Raw genomic sequence first — 19547 nt, forward strand, 5'->3', positions numbered from 1 at the left:
AAAATACTTAGGTTCTTCTGTCCTTGCAAGACAAATCTATTTTTGGGGACAAAAAACTGTAGCACTAGCCATATATCTCCCTTTATTTCATCTTAACTCTGTATCTCGTTGCAATTGAGAAAATGATGTTGAGCCCATGATTCACCATCTTAAAATATTAGAAAATCAAGCTTATTCTGTGACTAGACATTTTGATTAATTAATATTTCTTTCTCTTGTATTGGCAAAATAAGTTTATATCTGTCCTGGTCAACTTCTCTTAGCTTTTTTTGCTCTTGTTCTAAACTCTCTGCCAGTATTTATTTCCTAATGTATTTCAGAGTTGGCTCCTTTCTACATTAAGCAAGAAATAACTCAATAAAAGAACTTTTTATTTTGATTTAGAAAACCCACTCCTGTTTCCCAGAAAAATATTTTTATTGGGTCTTTAATTAAAAAATAATTTTTGTAATGCAAAAGGTAAGTCAGTGGGAAGAGATTTGCCAGGTTTGATACCTAATCACGTCATGGTTTATCTCCTGTCTATAAAGAAGCAAACCAAAAACAAGGCAAACAAAGAGAAAATAACTTTTTTTTTTTCTTTTCTTTTTGTTCTCCATACTTTTGTTACCCTTGTAACTACTTATGTAAAACAAGTTTTGAAGCAACAAACAGTGAAAGAACAAGGACTAATGACAAAATTTTTACCTCAGTGAGGTTGTGTTCTATTTTGCAAATACAGCATTAAGAATCTACTCCATTGCACTTTCTATCCTCAGAGGGAAAGGCAGTGGTGTAGTGCCTTGAAATATCATGTAACCTGACAGAAAAAGATGTGTAGGATATGGTGCAGCAGGGATTTAGTAAGCCATTTTTTTGTCCATCACCAGAAGCTTCCTGCAAGGCATGCCCATAGGAATGGTTTAAAATTGTTACAATTATTTTTTTTTTCTATTTTTACTATCTTTTAAAAGAAGTTTGTTGTAGTATAAATGTGTTTGCTGAAGGTCAAGGACTAAATGTTGATGCAAGATCTGTGTGTGTAATTTTCTATAATTTATAAAAAGACTGGCATTTTTCAAAAGATGCCATCTCATCCCGTGACGTAAATACATGGAATGGACAAATTGAATTCTCTGTTGGGCTGGGTGGACCCCCAGTGACAGAGATAGTGTGCAAAAGGTACTTGACTGTTTTGCTATTTGTAGACTTGCTGTTTGGCTGCCTGTTCAAATGTTTCCTGAATCACCATCTTTTGGTAAAGTTACAATAGGAGAAGTGGCATTTTTGATATCGTGACTAACACTTGTATCAGAACTAAACATTCTGAGAGACAGTGTCCAAGTGCTCACTAATGCATGATGTGGAGGCAATATGCTGGGTGATAACCCCAGAAATAACCTAGAATTATTTTACAGTGCCAGGAAATACTCACTTGAATTCTTGTAGCTGTTTCAAAAAGAGATAAGTGCTTTGACCCCTAAAAACCTGATAATCTGGGAGAAAATAACATCAATAAACACTTCTTGCCTCTGGAGTGCTTCAGAAACTCTTATGTGTCTTGCTATCCATTAAATCATGAATCGATATAGAAGAGTGCCTTTCAAAAGCCCTGATGTTTGCCACCAAAAATGAATGTTTTGTTATAGGAACTAATGGAAATCTGGAAAAAAAAAGTACACAGAAGACTATTAATAATGTAAGCATACATGTAGGACTCTAACTGATGAAAGGCTGCTGGGGTGATCTGCAGGAAACACAATTCTGCTGCTGTTGCCTTTGTGTTCCATCCAAAGCTTGCCAGCGTGGTTGTGATCAGAGCTGAAGTCTTTGCCCTGCCAGTTCCTGTGGGTCATTGCTGTGGGTATTGTACAGGTGTGCAGGGCAGTGGGGACATGCAGAACCTCGGGGGCTGCATCCAAACCAGGCAGGACAACCTGGGCCCTGCATAGAGTGAGTAGAGAGCCATGGGTCCTACAGATTGGAAATGATATATTGTGTCAAAACAAATGAGAATTGGTCTAAAAATTGCTTTTAATATTTTGATTACTGTGATGAAAGGGGCAGAGAGAAGAGCTGAAGAATATTGCAATTCCAATGTATAAATCCAAGATGAACTCACATGTCTGGTATTCTCTTTCCACACCCTAAAGGGATACTGAAGGAAAACAAGGTGTATGAAAAAACTTGTAAATATCTCTCTATATCTTTGCTTGTTCATCTCTTTCTCAAACACAGTTGTGATAGAAGTCTCTTAAAACCGTAAGTGATTTGAAGAAGAGCGATGTATTTGCTAGGTATCACAAATTAAGACATAGGGACATATAATAATATATAATAATCAGAAGATGTACAGTTAGTTATTACTTTTAAGATTTTTTAGATGATACGAAGTATTGCATTGGAAAAATATAAGTAATTCATAGCATCAAATCATTAAGGGATCAATTAATATTGGTATTACTAGCTAAAACAGCAGATTTGAAATCATTCAAATGGAGTAATAATGGATTTGGAGAAGCAAATAATATGGGCAATGTCCTGAGACATGTTTCAACTTGTCTGTATACAGACTAACTCATGAATGTAGACTATCAAAAGAGAAATTTAAGTGACATAAGTTGTGGAATGGTATTGTTTAAAACCCACTCTTGTATCTAGAGTTTCTAGGAGACAGCAAAATGACAGGGTACACACAATGCAGTTTGATGACAGATATAGAGTCTTTTGATATATGACCTCAAAACGAAATTCATAGGAGAGCTTATTTGGGTCAGTGCCCTGCTTTCTACAGTGCTAGAAAAACGGGCTGTACAGTACTGTGTCTGATTTAGTAGATTCCAGTGTTTGGACCAAATAAAGAGAGACTTGGGCAGCAGCAGCCCTATAAGGATTTATGCCCTATAAGGACAGGGCCCCTTCATTGTGCCCTTTTATCTAGGAGGGTCTCAAATCCTGTCATTTCTTCCAGGAACTGTTCATTAATATTGTAATACATTTGGTAAAAGCTGGGTTTTTAAGCGTAGATTTAAAGTGATAGCTAATGAGTTTGTTGCTGGGCTGAATTTTTGACTCAATTTACCATTTCTGCCACGTGTCTTTCATCATGTTGAACAATGAATATGCATGGTCTCTTGGAGACACTACCTAAGAACATCTTAAACAAGTTTCCTCTTGACATCTCTGATGTGACAGTGAACACACTGAGAGTTAGATCCCCTATTTATAATGACAAGCTCCCTGCAACTTGCTTCAGGAGACCTGAGATTGCATACAACTATCCTAGAGAGAGAGGCTATGCACCAAATTGTTATTTCCCTAGACCTACAGATTTTTGAATTGTTCTCTTAGGAAGCACATTCCTCTGTACTAAAGAAAAGTCTGTTTATATAACCAGAAGGCCTGAGATTGGTTGAGTAGTAGTAATTAAAAGAAAATAAAACCTAGCATGAGAAGGATTGTGCTTGCATAGGCTAGCAAGACAAAACCCTGAGCAACTGTTACTGGATGGCATGGGAAAAATTATAATCCATTTTATTTGAATACAGTCTTGGAAGGTCTTTTGGACCTCAAGATAAATTTGTTTTTAAAAAAATAAGCCCAGAAAGGATGTTCTACTGACTGGGCAAAACCGCTATTTCAGATGCGGCTAAAAGAAGCACTGCCTCTCGCCACTGAATATAAAGACCTATTTTATGGATCTGCAGACTGGCTGATTCTCAAGGTTCAGGCATATGCTGCTGTTTTCATACCTTAACAAGTTACTGTGTGTTAGGTGCTGTGAAGTAACTGAGTTCACCCAGGCTGTCATAAAATGTGAGATACAACAACGTTGTAGTTGAAAGTGCTTTCACAGAGAATGATGGTGACAATGGCAGTGAGTGCCAACATGAGTGAGTGATGGTGTTTAGCAAATAGGATCAGAGAAATTTGGGGTTTCTATCTCCATCCCAACATTGTTCAAATATTTAATCCAATTCCTTTTTGCAGTAAAATGGTAAGTTGTTCAGGGATGAAGAAGTGGATGTTGATTTGGAACTCTTTGGACATCACCCTTTATCTCTGGGCAGGTGCTTTGTTACAAGATAAATATGCCTCCAGCCCTGTCTTAAAATTAAAAATCACTTTTGGCCAGAAACTGTTCAGTTCCTACTCCAGAAAGGAAAGTTCTGAATCCTTGTCTGCTATAACAACGAGAGGACTGAAGTCAGCTTCTTCACACTGGCATCTCTTTTCATCTGCTCTCTGTTGATACCAGATCTGACATTCCTGCAAGTGTCAGATGCACAGTGCTGTTCAGGTGTATTAAGTGTATTAATTAAATGTATTTAGTAGTTTATTTAACCCCCAATAACCATATAAAAATGTAGCTGGGTCATAGAATTCTAATCATGAGTCCAGAGGATTCAGATCATGTATATATATTACATAAAGAGTTTTTGAAATAGAAATCATGGGGAGTAATATAATCCAACACAGAAAACCAGAAGTGTGTACTGAGACAATGCATTGATGGGTTTGCAATTTTTTTCATTTTTCTTTCCGTGTTTCTCCAACTAGACAATATTTTAACTTTGAATCTGATGGGATGTTTAAGTATGAGAAATAAGAAAAAGCCAGCAGACCACATAGCTGTGATTTACTGTGCTGTCAGTAGCACTGGATGCAGTGCAGGAATGTTGCTTGTTTGAAAGCTCTGGAATCTCATACTCATCTATTTGACTCAGTGCATAAGCATTTGCTGTTTCATCGATTGCCAATGCCTCAGCTGCCAAAATATCTTCTTTTTGAAACAATAACAACTGCTTCTCAAACCTCCCTAAATTCTAATTGTCTTTTTCATACTCGATTTGGAAAATGCAATATCAATGAACCTCTGGTGATGTCACATCTCCTAGGTACCTTATGGAGGTCTTAATTATCTTTTCCTGTTTTCATAGCCTCTTGTGGGCAAAAAACTACGAGAGTAGCCAATTGTCACATCTGCTGAATTTTTCAGGATTTCAGGATGGTTCAAATGCAGTTTTATGCACAACTCACTGTGTTATTTAGTCCTCCTCTGTTCTTACAAGAACTGCATGTCTATTTTGCTGTATCTCACCTAAAAAAGTGTGAAGTCTCAGACCTGGAAATTGAGAAATACCCTGAGTACTTGAACTAGTGAAGTCTATTTTGTATAAATTTGTGTCTTGAGGTTGATTGATGCTGATGGCAAAGAAAATGAGAACATGGTTGCTGTTCTGTTGCTGAACTTTAGAAGGGTGCTGTGTTCTGTAGATAATTAAGTGTGAGCTTACACTGTTCACTTTTTGTCACTTAGAGCACCTGCATAGGCTTCATGCTTTATCTGGGTGCTTGTTCAGGCAATGAAAGTAAAATTTTAAACTATTTTTTAGATTTCTAAAAAACTCTCAAATCTGTTTTGTTCAATATTTTTTAAGGGCTGACAAACATGTAAAACTCAACATTCCTGTAGAGATATTACAGCATACTTTTGTTTTTAAAACAGTTAAAATTTTAGGAATTTAAGATTATCTCATATTGAATAGGATAAGTAGTTTTCTTAGGTAGTTTTGAAAATTCAAGTAGCAGATCATTTGGGATTCCTTTTTCTAAAAAGATTGTTGGACTGTATTTCTGCATGTGCTAGCCCTGATCTCATTGTAACTCAGAATATTAATGGAAGAATTTTAGGATTTTGAAATTATATTTAACCTATATATAACCTTAAATTAGCCTGTGACCCATATGGTTTATCTCAAACTTTTATTTATTTGAATTAATAAATATTTTCTTCAAAAATTTTAAAAAAGTCTTTTGCATGTAAGCTGAAAACTTACTTGTGTGGTTTTTTATAGAATTCTACTCATCATTGTTTTAGGTCAATTAAAGTATTTTAGAATAATATTATATGGGAGCATAATTATTTAATTTCAACTTTGCACTAGTCCAGTGTAGGAATAAAAAATTTTATGAATTCTCATATCATTGCATATTTTAATGTCCTATCATAAAAATATTTTGTGTACCCTTTTGTTGCTCAAGACAGATTTCTTCTAAAAAAGGGAAACAATATTGAAAATAAAGATACAATAGATAATTCTTTCACTGTGTGTTATTTAAAAAATGAAATAATATCATAAGATCTAAACAAACTAGTGCACTGTGTCACCTTGACAAATGTGATGCTTTGCCTTCACAATTGTCCCCTAGTTATGCCACCAGTAATGAGAGAACCACTGGGGTCCCAACTACCAATTAGAGCAGGGTGCCATCCCTTACTGAGCTTAAAATGAGACAATTCTGTGATAAAAAACACCAATGCTGATCTTCAGAGAACTGTTGGTACTTTTTAGATCCTTTGTCTTAAGTAGTCAACCTATCTTTGGGATAAATATCCTGACTTCATTTTGGTTTTTTTGAAAAAGTGTCTTTGCTGAGTATGGGCATTGCTGAAAAAATCAGGAAACTTGATTAGCTTGTCTGCTTGGAATGTAACATTAAATCTGCTGTATTTATAAAGATCTCAAACAGCTTGAATGTCCTTTAACTACTGAAGAAAGGCAAATATATATTTTTAAAAGAGAAGGATTGAAAGTAATCTAATGAGAAGCAGAGAAAAAAAAGTAAGGATCTTGTCAATAATTGTTTATGTACATGCTGACATCTTAGAATTCTCAGTGGTTAGTGTGAAGCAGGTATTTTCCTTTCACTGAGGGAGAGGGAAAGTGTTCTCAATTTACTTTGCAGTTATTTCAGGATACCTTGAGGTAAGAATGTGCCTGAGGATAGGTAGAGCAAAGCAGTTGGTGTCTGGTAACTTATTACACAAGGGTAAACCAGCCATTTGCTGGAGCTCTGTTTTTAAAATCTATCATGCTGTTCAAATTCTGCTGTGTTATGTTTGCTGGTTTTTCAAATAGATTTGGGCAACCATGCTTTGGTTTGCAATTAAACAGACAATTTCTTTAGGCATTTTTTTTCTGCTTCACTGAAGTAAAAAAAAATGTTTTATATCCATTTATTACATTCACTGGCAGTTTCATTACTCTGAATATTCAAAACTCATGGATTGAGAATTGCAGCTTGGAAGAAATCCAAAGTTCTCATTGTTAATGGTGTTTCAAAGAATCATATTCTGAATTATCTGATAAAGGTTACACTTTATTAGATTTATTGATAACTTTCCTCACGGGTTGGACATGGAGTTGAATTGCTAAATGAAAAGAATAAATGTTTACTTCTAGAAAGAAGTTGCTTACATTCTATTTTCAGTATGATACAGCTTTTGGCTTTGGCCTTCTAAAGCTTGATTAAACCCAAATTTGTCTCATATCTTGTAGTTAGTTCATAATGATGGAAGCTGACTTGTCAAAGTCTTGTTTTATGTAATAGAGAAATGTGTTGTTCTGCTTACACTTTAAAAGAGATGGGAAAGAAAGTCCTGATTGCTCTGGCTTCCAGGACCTCTGTATAAAGCACTTTTTATTACCTTGTTCTTGCCCATTCTATTGAATCCCTGATGCTCAGGTCTCAGACTGGTGCAGTTCATTGCCATGGGCAGCTGATTGTATGAAACACCATGATGACACCTCCTTCCTCCTGGCAGCCTGTGACATTCCAGTTCCTGTGGGGACTGGCTGTGATCACAGTGTCACCGTGCCCTGCCAGGCAGTGTGTCACCGTGGCTGCTGCATGTGGTACAAGAATTACTTATTGCTTAAATTCACACATTACAGGCTCCTTTTAGGGAGCAGCCATTTAAGGTGGTGGTACCTGTGTGATCATGGTGCTGATTGTGGTCTTTGTTTTTACATCCTCATGTGACAAAAAGCTCTCATTCATCCTCACTCTCCTAATCAGAGTGTTTCAGCCCCTTTTATTTCTATTGTGCTTGGTCATAGCTGGAAAATGAATGTATTCTTCAGTGCATCTGTTTTGAAGCAAATCTTGTTTTGAAGAAGAATTGTGTCTAAAGATGCAATATTAAGATGGTTTTCCTGTCTATTATGGGTTAATTAAAAGAGTTAATATAACTTAGGATTTTTTCTTAACTTTAAAGTTTGCTGAATAATCCTGTAAACACTTCTTTCCATTGGAGCAAAGAAGTGTTCAGAAGAAACCAGAATTGCCACTGAAAGCAGCAAAAGAGAAACACTATGAAACAAACCTGAATAACCACAGGTTACAGTTTTAGCCTTGCTCAACAGGGATATATTTCTTGATTGTATTTATTTGTATTTCATTGCTGCTTGAAAGTTCCTATTGCCTCTGTCTCTGTGGTTCCCATCCTCAAAAAAATTGCTTTCTAACCAGCCAACACAGGCAGTGGGAGAAAGGAAGAGAAGACAGAAGGGATGTGTAATCCTCATTTTACAGTTGGAAAGAGGCAGAAATGGAATCTGACTGTTCTCAGCTCACACAGGATGTCTCTAGGAGAGCCAGAAATTGAACCTAGATATGTTGCTTGAGTCCTACTGAGTTTCAAGACAGTCTTTTCTCAAAAGAGAAGAAAATGCATTTATTTGGTATACTCATCTCAATGCTTTCCCTGTGGATACTATTTAGAGTATTTGAGGTTTTTAAAATTTAAATTAATCTTCTTTTCTTGCTTTTTTATTTCATAGTTAGCACTAATATTTAATGTGAGATGGAATGAAATTTACAGCTTCACTGTGTGAAGGATTGAATTAGAATAAATTTTAATAATAGTTTGAACATAATTAAACAATTATTTTCAAAGAGATTACATTTTTAGATAATCTTTATTGTCATTGCTATGTAAAAGATTTAAATCTGTTTCCATCTCTTTTGCATAAATTGATGCATATGCAAAAACAGATGATATTTCAGATGTGCTTAAAAGGAAAAATATTTTTCCTGCCTACTTTATTAAAAGCAGATAATGGCTTAGACCGTAGGTTTTAATTATTTTCTTTCTAATGTATTCTGAAGTTGATAATTTTTAATGTACCATGCAAATCTTGAAAATGGTGTGTCTGATCCTGGTGATATGTGGTGGATCTTCCCATGATCTCATCGGGGATAGAAGTTGTTTGTTTTGTACTGGGGAATCTCTTCAGCAATGTAGGTGCAAAACCAGTTTTATTGATTTAGACTTCTCCTAAAGTCTCTTTTTACCAGAGCACATGAAGAAGCTACCTAAGTCCCAGCCACTTGAATAACTCTATATCCACAACAATTTACATTGTAACTGGAAAAATCGTCTCAGGGAGCCATGCAAAGTTGAAAACTTTGGTCCATGTTAGTTTTTAATATCTTCAGGCTGTTTCAGAGGTAGTGAGTGCTCCTGGACACATATGCAAAGTATCAGCCTTTGACATCATTGTCGCAGCTGGGCTTTGTTAACAGGTTAACATTCACTATGTAGAATGAATTTAAACAATCTGCTGAATTCTTAATGTGAGGAGTGGATTTATTGGGGAGTTTTCCCCTATATTTTAGTGAAGTTGTAAGCTGGTGCAATATTGTCTGTGGCTGTAGGCAATAAAAACTGACCCAAATGTTAGTTTTGTACTAACACACCTAGGAGGGGAGTTGCAGGTGGAAGTCAGGTTTGGCACCAGTGTTCAGGAGCTCATCTGTAGCCTTGGCTTTAGAGTTACCATTCTATTTTTTGAAACTCTCTGGAGGATCTACCTGGACTGTCTCCAGGTGGAACAAGTAGAACCACTTTGAAGAGAAGGTGAATGAGCATCAATTGACAAAGGTGTCATCACAAGTAGTACTGACAGAAAGATCTTGCAGATTTACATCCTGCAGTGTTTTATCTTGAACTGAAACCTTAGGAAACAATTGGACTGGCTGGAAAACCATCCATGTTTGTGAGTGTGATTCTTAAACCCAGTTTATATTATACCATATTCAGTCTGCCTTTGGAAAATTAACTGTGATATGAAGGGCACCTTGGAATATATCTGTCTTAGGATTCTATTGGAAAAATGTTTCAGGCATTACAATTGTCCAGGCATATGGAATAGTAATTGCTTGCAAATACATTTTATGCTTTTTAGCTTGGCTCCGTCTGCTGCAACGGCTGGCTGTGCCTGTTTGGTCAAGGGATGTATTATAGAAACAGACAGACTATTAAATGAAAAAATGGGCATGAAAGCAAGAGGCCTAAATAAAAAAATATACATTTTTAATAGTGACTGTGGAAATTCTAGACCTAAAACCACCCTGGATTTTTCAGTAGTGATCATGCTGATTTAGTATTTATTCATGTGCTATATGGATTTGTGTTACTTTCTGCCTTTTCTCTGTGCAACAGTCTCTGAATGTGCCATGAACTGAACAAGGGGTGGCTAAGAAAGGAGCTTGTAATTGTGTACTTGCAGTATACTGACATTCAGCTCCTAGTTATGAGACCAAGGTTTTGGTTTTTCCTTTTGTTTTGGTTTTGTTTAGTTTTTGTTGGGTTTTGTTTGTTTGTTTGTTTTGTGAGCTTCAATAGATTGTTGAAGGTTAAGCCTCGTGCTGTTCACTGTGTCAAGTCACAGATCACTTGGCTAACCATTGCTGCCACCTTGGTGAGGACCAGAGAAACCACAGAAAGATCACAACCAACACAAATTAATCAATTTTACTTGCTTATCTCTTTTTATCTGATAATTAAAATGGACTCTTTAGTTCAACAGAAAACCTAAGCACTAAGGACATTGATTTGTTTTGATAGGCTTATTGAAAAACAAATGAGCTTTTGAATTACTAGTAACTAAGGAATGAGAATGATGATAAAATACTGTGAAGTGCTTCATAAAATGAAGTTCTATGGAAGTCCATGACTGAAGTTCAACATCTATTCATATTTTTAAAGTTTTTCATCTAATCTAAACAATTTTAATTATTTTCACTTCCACTATACTTGAAAGGGTAGGGGTGGTTCCTAAAGCACAAGATGTTCTTCAGTGCATGGCATGGGCAGCACTGAGCAGGACTTAATAATTAATCAAACACATCTGTTTCCAGTCAAACTCAAATCAGTTTGCAGCATTTTTTATTATTGTGCTTGTAAAGTTAATGGATGCATTCAATAATAGGGGAAATGCCCTTTGTGCTTGAAAACGTGATTTTTTCTCTCTTGTTACTAGGTTTGCAGATAATAACCTTACGTGTGACAAGAACAATTGAATTACTAAAACAAAATAGGCTTGTTTTGAATTTGGATTGATTGTGAAAGCATGAGTAAAGAGCTTATCCAACAGTAGGAAATCTGCAGTTCTTTGAAACTCGGATCTACTCCAAGAAACTAGAATATGAAAAAACTGTTGCAAGCAGTTTTTGAACTGGGCTTTGTTCACATGTCAACACATTTTATCTTCAATACTCTTAAAGGAAAACTTCTATGAATATCTCTGGCACTCGGCAGTGGAGCAAGCTTAAAATGTAACTGACAAGCCATAGAACAGAACTACTTCCTTCCTGAAAGTTGTTCTTTTCTGTCACTTAAATATTATCATGGAGAAAAAATTTAGAAGTTTTTCTCTGAGAACTTAGGTATTCTTTTGATTTGCAGGGGAAAGAGACTTGAAGGAGATAAGCCCTTCTGAACATAAAAATCCATATTAGAATTTGGTGTCCCTGGCACCAGACCTTTGGATTAATGGGAAGGTAAAATTCCTAGTGCTGACCAATACTTGTTTTCTACATTAATGATAGTAAAGGTTTTTGTAATTCTTGAGATAATTATAAAAAAATATTTAATAAAAAATAACGGTGCTGCTTTACTGAGAAATATAATACGAAGCATTGCTTATTCAGGGATGAGCAGAAATATTGTACAGGAAAGAATGGAGTAACCTTTAGAACTGGAGCACTTGGGTGAAATTTGCATTTAAAGATGAGGAAATGCCTGATTTCAATGATGTGTTTTCCCTTTGATGTGAAGACAAGTGAAGGGAGAGGCCTGATGGTCTTGGTCGATGACAGCGAGCCAGCATCATGATTTAGCTCTCCTTAAGGCAAGCACTTGTTCTGTATTATCTAGGAAGCTGTTTCCAGAACAAGCAAAAGTATTGATGCTCTTGCAAAAGGCAGTGCTAAACTTTGGAGTCACAGGTGCAAAAATAAACATCTGTCTGGAGGGAAGGGCTTGTCCTTTCCAAGGAAATGGGGGAAGTACAGCTAATTTTTCCAGGAGGTGAAACTTGAAGAGCTTGTAGATGTGTTCTATAAATGCATTATGGATGTAAAATTCAACATAGAAAAGGGAAGACATTTAATCTTAAAGTTAGTGATAACATTAGAAACTACAAAATAGTTGTAGGTAAATTCAAGATAGAAATTAAAGGTATGAAAGCCTCAGGCAGCATTTTTCCTACATTGCTGAGCTTAGTCTTGTCCTATTCTATTAAAATTCTGTTTTAAAAACAGATATGTTTTTTTCCCCTGCTTTCTAACTCCTGTTAGAAAGCTTTGAGCACCCAAATGAATTGGACTCTGAAAATGCTGTCCACAAAATGAAGTGTAGGTAAACGACCCAACTCTTTTACAAAGGAAGTTGTGTCCACAAATAGGATTGTGTGATGTGGTTGGCTCTGACCACACAGAGCTGCTTACGAGTGCTATGCACTTTCCTATTCCTGTTACTCCCTTTAATTCCAGCATATCATGTTTTCCCTGAATAGGTTACTCTTTTAAGTCTGTTTTTGAAAATTCCTGATAATGAATGTTGGCCACATTCCTTTTTTGTGTTTATCTCTTTGCTTAAATGTGACAACAGTGAATTAGCATAAATGGTCTGAGGAAAGTAGTTAATATAGATTAATTTGTATTCTTCTTTAATCCTTTGAATTTACCTCCTTGAAGATACATCAAAGATGAGTTTGGTTCATAAATATGTTCAGAAGATAAATACAGTAAGGGGAAAGAATCCTGTTTTATGGCATTTTAAAAACCAGAAATAAATCCTTTATAATCAGTAATTGACCTATATGATATGTTTTTTTCCAGTTTGTTTCAGACCCTTGTGCCAGCAACCCCTGTCACCATGGTAACTGCAGCAGCAGCAGGGATGGATTCCTCTGTCTGTGCAGCGAAGGCTTCGAGGGACCGAACTGCGAGCGCTCCCTGCCCAGCCTTGCAGCCCCACAAGGGACCCCACAAGGGACCCCACAAGGGACCCCACAAGGGACAGAGGCCACCCCAGCCCGGCACAGCAGCCCAGCCCCGTCCACCCTGGAGCCTGACATCGCCCTGCCCCGCTCCAGAGCCACGGTGACGTTACCCACCTGGCAGCCAAAGGCGGGACAGAGGGTGGTGGATCTCAAATGGGATGAAATAGAGGTGAGAGGATGCTGGCAAAGTGACAATTCACTGACAAAAAAACTTTAAAGCCTTACTTTTGGGTTGTATTTTTGCATGGTTTCATGATGTTCTCTTGAGAAGACTGAAGATATGATCTCTGCCCTGAGTTAATATCCTGGTAAAATTAAAGCAAAAACCCATTTGATCCATGCAATGAGTAATGGACATAGTGTGTTGGCTAGTGTGTTGTATTAGCTACTTCTTTGAAATGGGATAATATTGTTTCTTCCAGTCAATTGTGTGACACCATATTTCCAAAAATCAAATAAATTTAGGAAATTCTAAAAGTCAAAGCAAATACCTTTACTATGTTTTTTTTGTATTTTCCATTATAATCGCATTTTGCTACGTGTTCCTGCATTATTAAGAAAACATCGTTACTTGAGGATTAAAAGTGGTAGCTAATACATTACACAGGGCACAACTCTAGGGATGAAATGACAGCGCTGGAAACATTTAGATGTTTAAATTTCAAACATTTGTTGTAACTCTTACAAGCAAACCTCTGTCAAAACAATATCTAGTAAAACCACAGCTGGAAAGTACACAACATACGATCCTTACTAAATGTGATCTTTGCTTTCCACTGTGTTATACTTCACCCAATTTGTAATGCCTAAATGTTTTGGATGGACTCAAGTATCTGCAAAAATTAAAAACAAAACTTATCAAACTTAACCAAGTTATTGTTAAAATAATAATCAGCTTAGTACCAAGAGCTAGAATAATGAAATTTGTTGCTGAAAAAAATATTTTGATTTCTAACCTTAGGAGAAGAATTAGAGATTTTGTCCCATCTTTTTCTTCTTGAGAAAGGCCTTGTAATTTTATTTCAGGTTATTCAGGAATAAATAGGTAAAATGTCAGTTGTATCTTTTTTTTAAATGTTTCAATGAGTTTGGTTCTCCTGAGGTGTTTTAACATACTTCATAATGAGAAAGTGAGCAGGCAGGAGTTTAATCCTGGAACAAGTGTATTTTTCATCACTCTTTGCTAGCCCAAACAAATTTGTTGACGTTTCCACTGTAAAATTTATTTAATCAATTTTCTAAAAGTAGAATCAGCCTATGTAAAATGTATGTTTGGTATGTTATGACTCTCTGATTTTAGCTGAGGTGTAAGTACTTTTAGGGCTGTAATTCATTTCAGTGGGAGTGCTGGTGGGCAATGTCTGGAGCATATAGCTTTATTTCCTGGAATTCCATCTTCCCTATCTATTAATTTACAGTAGAACAGATGTCAGGCACCAAGGATGGAGTTTGGAGAGAGCACTGAAGCAGAAACAAACAATGATCTTCTCTTATTACTTAGTTTAAATGCAGTCTCATCTCTGCATGGGTGGTCCATATGTCCTGATCAATTAAGGGCATACTCTTCCCTGTACCAGATTTCCCTGGTGTGTCTTCTTCAATCTGTGGTATGGTGTTGTATAAGGAACATTTCTGCCTGGTTTGCATTTTAGGTAGATTCAGTAAGAATTTCAGTCAAACAGATAATTCATTAGTGGATATTTCAGTAGCTGAAATTCACCCTCCTGCATGTTGTCTGTTACCTGAGAAATACAGATAGGTTATCAATTGCTATAGCATGACTAACACTAGCATAAAAATTACTTGCTTTCCTATTACAAAATTACTTGTGTTGATATGTTTTTAATAAACTGTGATGGGTCTTGTATTTTTGACAAGCTCTCCAGTGTGGCATAATGACCTTCTACCTTGTTCTTTGGAAGTCACAGGAGGGAGATGGTTATCTGAAACAAAGAGATTTCAGTTGCTGATTCAAGACATCGTATCTGATCTGTATTAGCTGAGGAGAGTTCATTTGCCTGAAGGTCTGTGTTCCAAAGCCTCTTTGGTGGAGGTTTTGAAAGTAAAATGTGTTAACAAAAACACTACCTTTCCTCATTGCTGTAAGAACTTTGCAAAACTTGATCCTTCTTCGCTCTCTTAAAAAGAAGAGAATAAAGTAGCTGTAGATTTTAAATTGCAAAAATATACTGTTTTGATCTTTGCTGACATTCAAAGAACAACAATACTGGAATTATGTTGTTTTTTTTTTATAAATCTTCCAAGACAGTCTGTTTTCCAAATTATTCTATTCTGATACTGGAAGTGATTTAAAGTTCTTTGGCCCCTTTTGTCTCAGAGAGAAATTTTGCCAGACTCTTTCCAAGTAAAAGCTTTCACTATCTTGCAAGGATGAAGTTTCCATGAAAGCTTTTCTGGGAAGTTTTGGGAACACAAAGAATGAACACCTGAGAGAAGTAAGCTGTCTAGGAGAGGCATAACGTGTACTTGCAGCTGGACAGGTTTTCTGTATTTCTTGGGTACCAGGGGTATATTTAGCACTGCTTGCTGGAATAAACTGTCTCAGTAGTGTCTGGACCAGTAGGTAACACACAGATGTCTTTGGATGCAGTTTCATTTCTTAGAGTGGCCTTCATATAAGAAATTAATCTTTTATTGATATGCAGATTTAGGAATAAAATCATAGATTATAAGCAAGAATACTTTATCTCAGTTGATTTTCTTTAGCATAATACAAATTTGTTTGTGCTCATCCATTGAAAGATAGTTCTTTTTCCTACTTGGGGCAACTGGTTCCCCTTGCAAGAGAGATCCAACTAACAAACCACATTTCCCCAGTCCAATCACCTTTTGTCTTACAGAGTATAAGAGGTATTGATTAGACAGTAATGGAGGGAAAAAGAAACCGTCTCATTAATCCTACTCAATTAATGAATTTAATAAACGTTTCAGAGTACAAAATTGACTGTAAGAATAGCAGTACCATACTCTTATATACAGCTTTTAATAATAGATCTGAAATTCTTTTTCAAAAGAAATCAGCAGTATTATTCCCATTTTGCAGACTGAGATGCTGAAGCACAGAGCAGTGAAGCGATTTGCCAGGTGCGCAGCCAGAAATTAGAATGCTGAGCATGTGAGTCCTAGTCTAACCTTCTATTTATACTGCAATTTTGTGCTCAGATTCAAGGGTTTGGAACTAATGATTAGAGGCTACAATAAACTTCTAATTCCCCTTGCAGTGGGGACAGCATTTGTTTTACGTGTGTCCTAAGTCAGTAAATTGCAAACCTTTACAAAGAGTGTGACTGAATCAGGTGCAAAATCCTAGAAGAGAGTGTTCCTGCTCTGCAGCAATGGCAGAATTATTCCTTAAGCATATTCTTGAAACAGAAACCTTTAAGTCTTGACTACTTTGTGTTGCTAAATGTTTGTGCATGTTTTTGTCTCAGTATGGTATGGGTGCACAAGGAGGAACAGAACAGAATCTGAACAAAAGTGGAGGAGTGATTCATCTGAGATTGGTAAATACAGAATAGAAACTTGATCCTTAGAAATGACACCTTAGGAAAATCTTTGACATGGAAATGGGTGAAGGTTAGAATATATATGCTTGCTTTTTTCTTACCCTGTTTTCTTGGCATTCCCTCTTAGGACTGCTGTCAAAGTGCTGCAATGTGTATAGTTTTGGTTTGACTTACGACAGCTCTTCTAACTGTATATAAGATTTGTTTTGGAAATCTCTATAAATTTTTTTTTTGCTCTGACAAAAAGATGTTTGAGTAACACATAAGAATGAAGGCAGCACAGATTTTGGTAGCATAATATTAGCTTTCTTCTAGGATAAATCTGTAACTTCACCAACTCTCCCCTCTACAATATTAGTTTATAGAACTTTTTGTTTATATACAAACACCATTTTCATAGACAGCTTGATGTAAGCATCTCTGGATAGGTGCTACTCTTTATTATATTTATTTTCTAAATAAAACCCTAAATGTCTCTAAATGCTCAATATGCTTAAACAAAACTTATGTGAACTTAATAAAAACCTCAGTTTCTTATGTTCCATTATTAAATCATATTTAATAGATAGTAATAAATACTGAGTTCCTAAAAGCAAAGCTCTTTAAGGCAGAAATTCTAGTGAGTATGTGAGTGAATTACGTCAAGATTTTGAAGGTCTTATCTTCTGAAGCTATACTGGTGAGTGGGCTCAGGATTTTTGGTTACCCAGAGCTGTTTTTGAAAAGTATCTAGATTAGTTTAACTACGTCAGGAATCATCCTGTTTTTAAATCATAGAGAGTATGAGGGAGAAAGAGGGGGAAAAATAAAAGCCTGATGTGTTTACTGCCTTTCTGTGTTTTGGTGTAGAAATATCTATAGCTGACTTGACAGTCTTAGGTTGAAGTTTATGTCCCAGCTTATCCTCCAGTGACCTGATCTCATACACTGCATGCAAAGATTTGACTATGTGGAATTTTTGCTCAATGAACTCGTTTGTGCAGTGTTTACCTTTTTTGTGAGAGCAGCTCCATACACTCTGGAATATAAATGACTATTAATTGTTCATGGAAGTAATCTCTATTGAATGACTGGGCTGTGATCTAAGCAGAGGATAGGCAGCTAAGCCTCACACAGCCACTTGCTCACTGCCCCATCCAGTGAGACTGGAGAGAGAACTAGAAGGGTAAAAGTGGGAAAACTCATGGGGAGATGAAGACAGTTCACTAATTTAAAAAAGGAGAAATAGAAAAGGGAAAACCTGAACAAAACAAGTAATGCAAAAAGCCCCAATTACTCCCTACCAAATAACTGATGCCCAGCCAGTCTCTGAGCAACAGCAGCTCTGGCCAACTTCCAGCTTCAGTTTTACTGCTGAGCATGAGCTCCTGTGGTGTGGGATGTCCCTTTGGTGATTGGGATCAGCTGTCCCACTGTGCTCCTTCTGCAGCCCCAGCCTGCTGTGTGAACACTTTAGTGATAACTAAAATATCCCTGTTATCAATCCTGTGCTCATCACAAGTCCAAAACACAGCACCAGGCAAGCTATTGTGAAGAAAATTAACTCCCTCCCAGCCAAAACCAGTACAGACTGGTACAGACTGACTGAATGTCAGATTTTTATGAAGCTGACAGTGAACTTGGTGGATGGCTTGAGACAAGAAGGCAGCTTGCTAATATGATCATTTAGGTAATCTATCTGTCATTGTGCAAGAGAGCCTCCTGTGCCTGCTGATGTATCTCTCTCTTGGAATTGATAGTCTGTGACAGAAAAACAAAGCTTTATTAATGTTTTCTGGAGAACTGCTGTGCATTGGAATGTGCTGGATCCTCTTGGTGCTGTGGTTGCTGACTCTACAAAGTGACTTTTGCTCAGATGAGCAAAGAAACAAAGACTGCCAGCAATAGAATTCACTGGGTGGATGTGCAGCCTTCCTTACACCAGGTTTCAGTGCTACAATGTCTGGTAAGCTTTCTTCATCTGCCATTGTTTTTGGATGCAGTCTGTCAGTCTCCCCCTGGTGTTCTCCAGAGGGGCACTACTCCTACTCTAAACACTTTTGCTTTCCTCTCCTGTTAGAAGTAAACCTTGATTTTCTTTCTGTTTCTGTTTTTTTTTTCCAAGCATTGTCCCATCTGAAAAGAAATAAGTGCAGTGATGTGGAGGTTAAGCTAAATGACACTAGATTTTTCAGAAGCAGTAGTTTTTCTACAGTGCAAGGATACTGGAGCTGCTTTTTTCTTTATTTTTTTCCTTTTTCTTTTAGAATTTTGTTCTGTGTTCAATTTCTGTGCTAGAAATGATCCTGCTTTGTTGCTTGACATCGTGACATTGTTAGATAGTACTAGATCCCTCTCCTATGATTCTATGCTGTTGCCTTTTGTTTTCTTACTTCTCTTTTCATTTTTTGTTTGCCAAAAGCTGTTCAAGATCTATAGTTAGAACCAAACATGTTTTATTTCTTTCATATATTATTTTCCCTTGCATGAGGAAGACTTCCAAACATGTTATATTTCTTAGAAAATAAGGGATGCCTCTTGCCACTTACAGGGTCAGAAGATAATAAATCCGGCAGTCCCTATTCTGATAGAAAAGTAGTTACCTGTTCAGAAAAACAGAAATTGCACATTATTAAATTTGCTTTATTGAACTGAAATTTACTATGATATCCCTTGGAAAAAAAATCTGAAAGAACTAGCATTTACATGACCATTCCCCACACTGCATTTTCTTGACAGTTTCTGTCCTATTGAAGAACTGAGAAGTTTTCTTTCTTAATAACCATGTCAGTTTTCATGGAGCACCACCCCAAAACACAGCCTAGCTTTTCTCAAAAAATTAATTTTCTCAATCCTTCCATAATATAATGTCTTTTGAAGTACTTTTAAAATTGTAGTTTGTTTTTATTACTTTTAAGCACTGATC

General features: G+C 36.5%; 1 protein-coding gene across 1 annotated transcript in view; it reads left to right on the forward strand.

Moving 5' to 3' along the window:
• The window catches only part of DNER (delta/notch like EGF repeat containing), a 112946-nt gene that overhangs the window by 34746 nt on the left and 58653 nt on the right, over positions 1-19547 (forward strand). Inside the window, exon 2 of the mRNA XM_079315604.1 lies at positions 12952-13284. Within this exon, the coding sequence (XP_079171730.1) occupies positions 12952-13284 (333 nt within the window). The remainder of the gene's footprint in view (positions 1-12951; positions 13285-19547) is intronic.

The sequence above is a fragment of the Erithacus rubecula genome, assembly GCF_903797595.1.
Source record: "Erithacus rubecula genome assembly, chromosome: 11".
Classification (NCBI taxonomy): Eukaryota; Metazoa; Chordata; class Aves; order Passeriformes; family Muscicapidae; genus Erithacus; species Erithacus rubecula.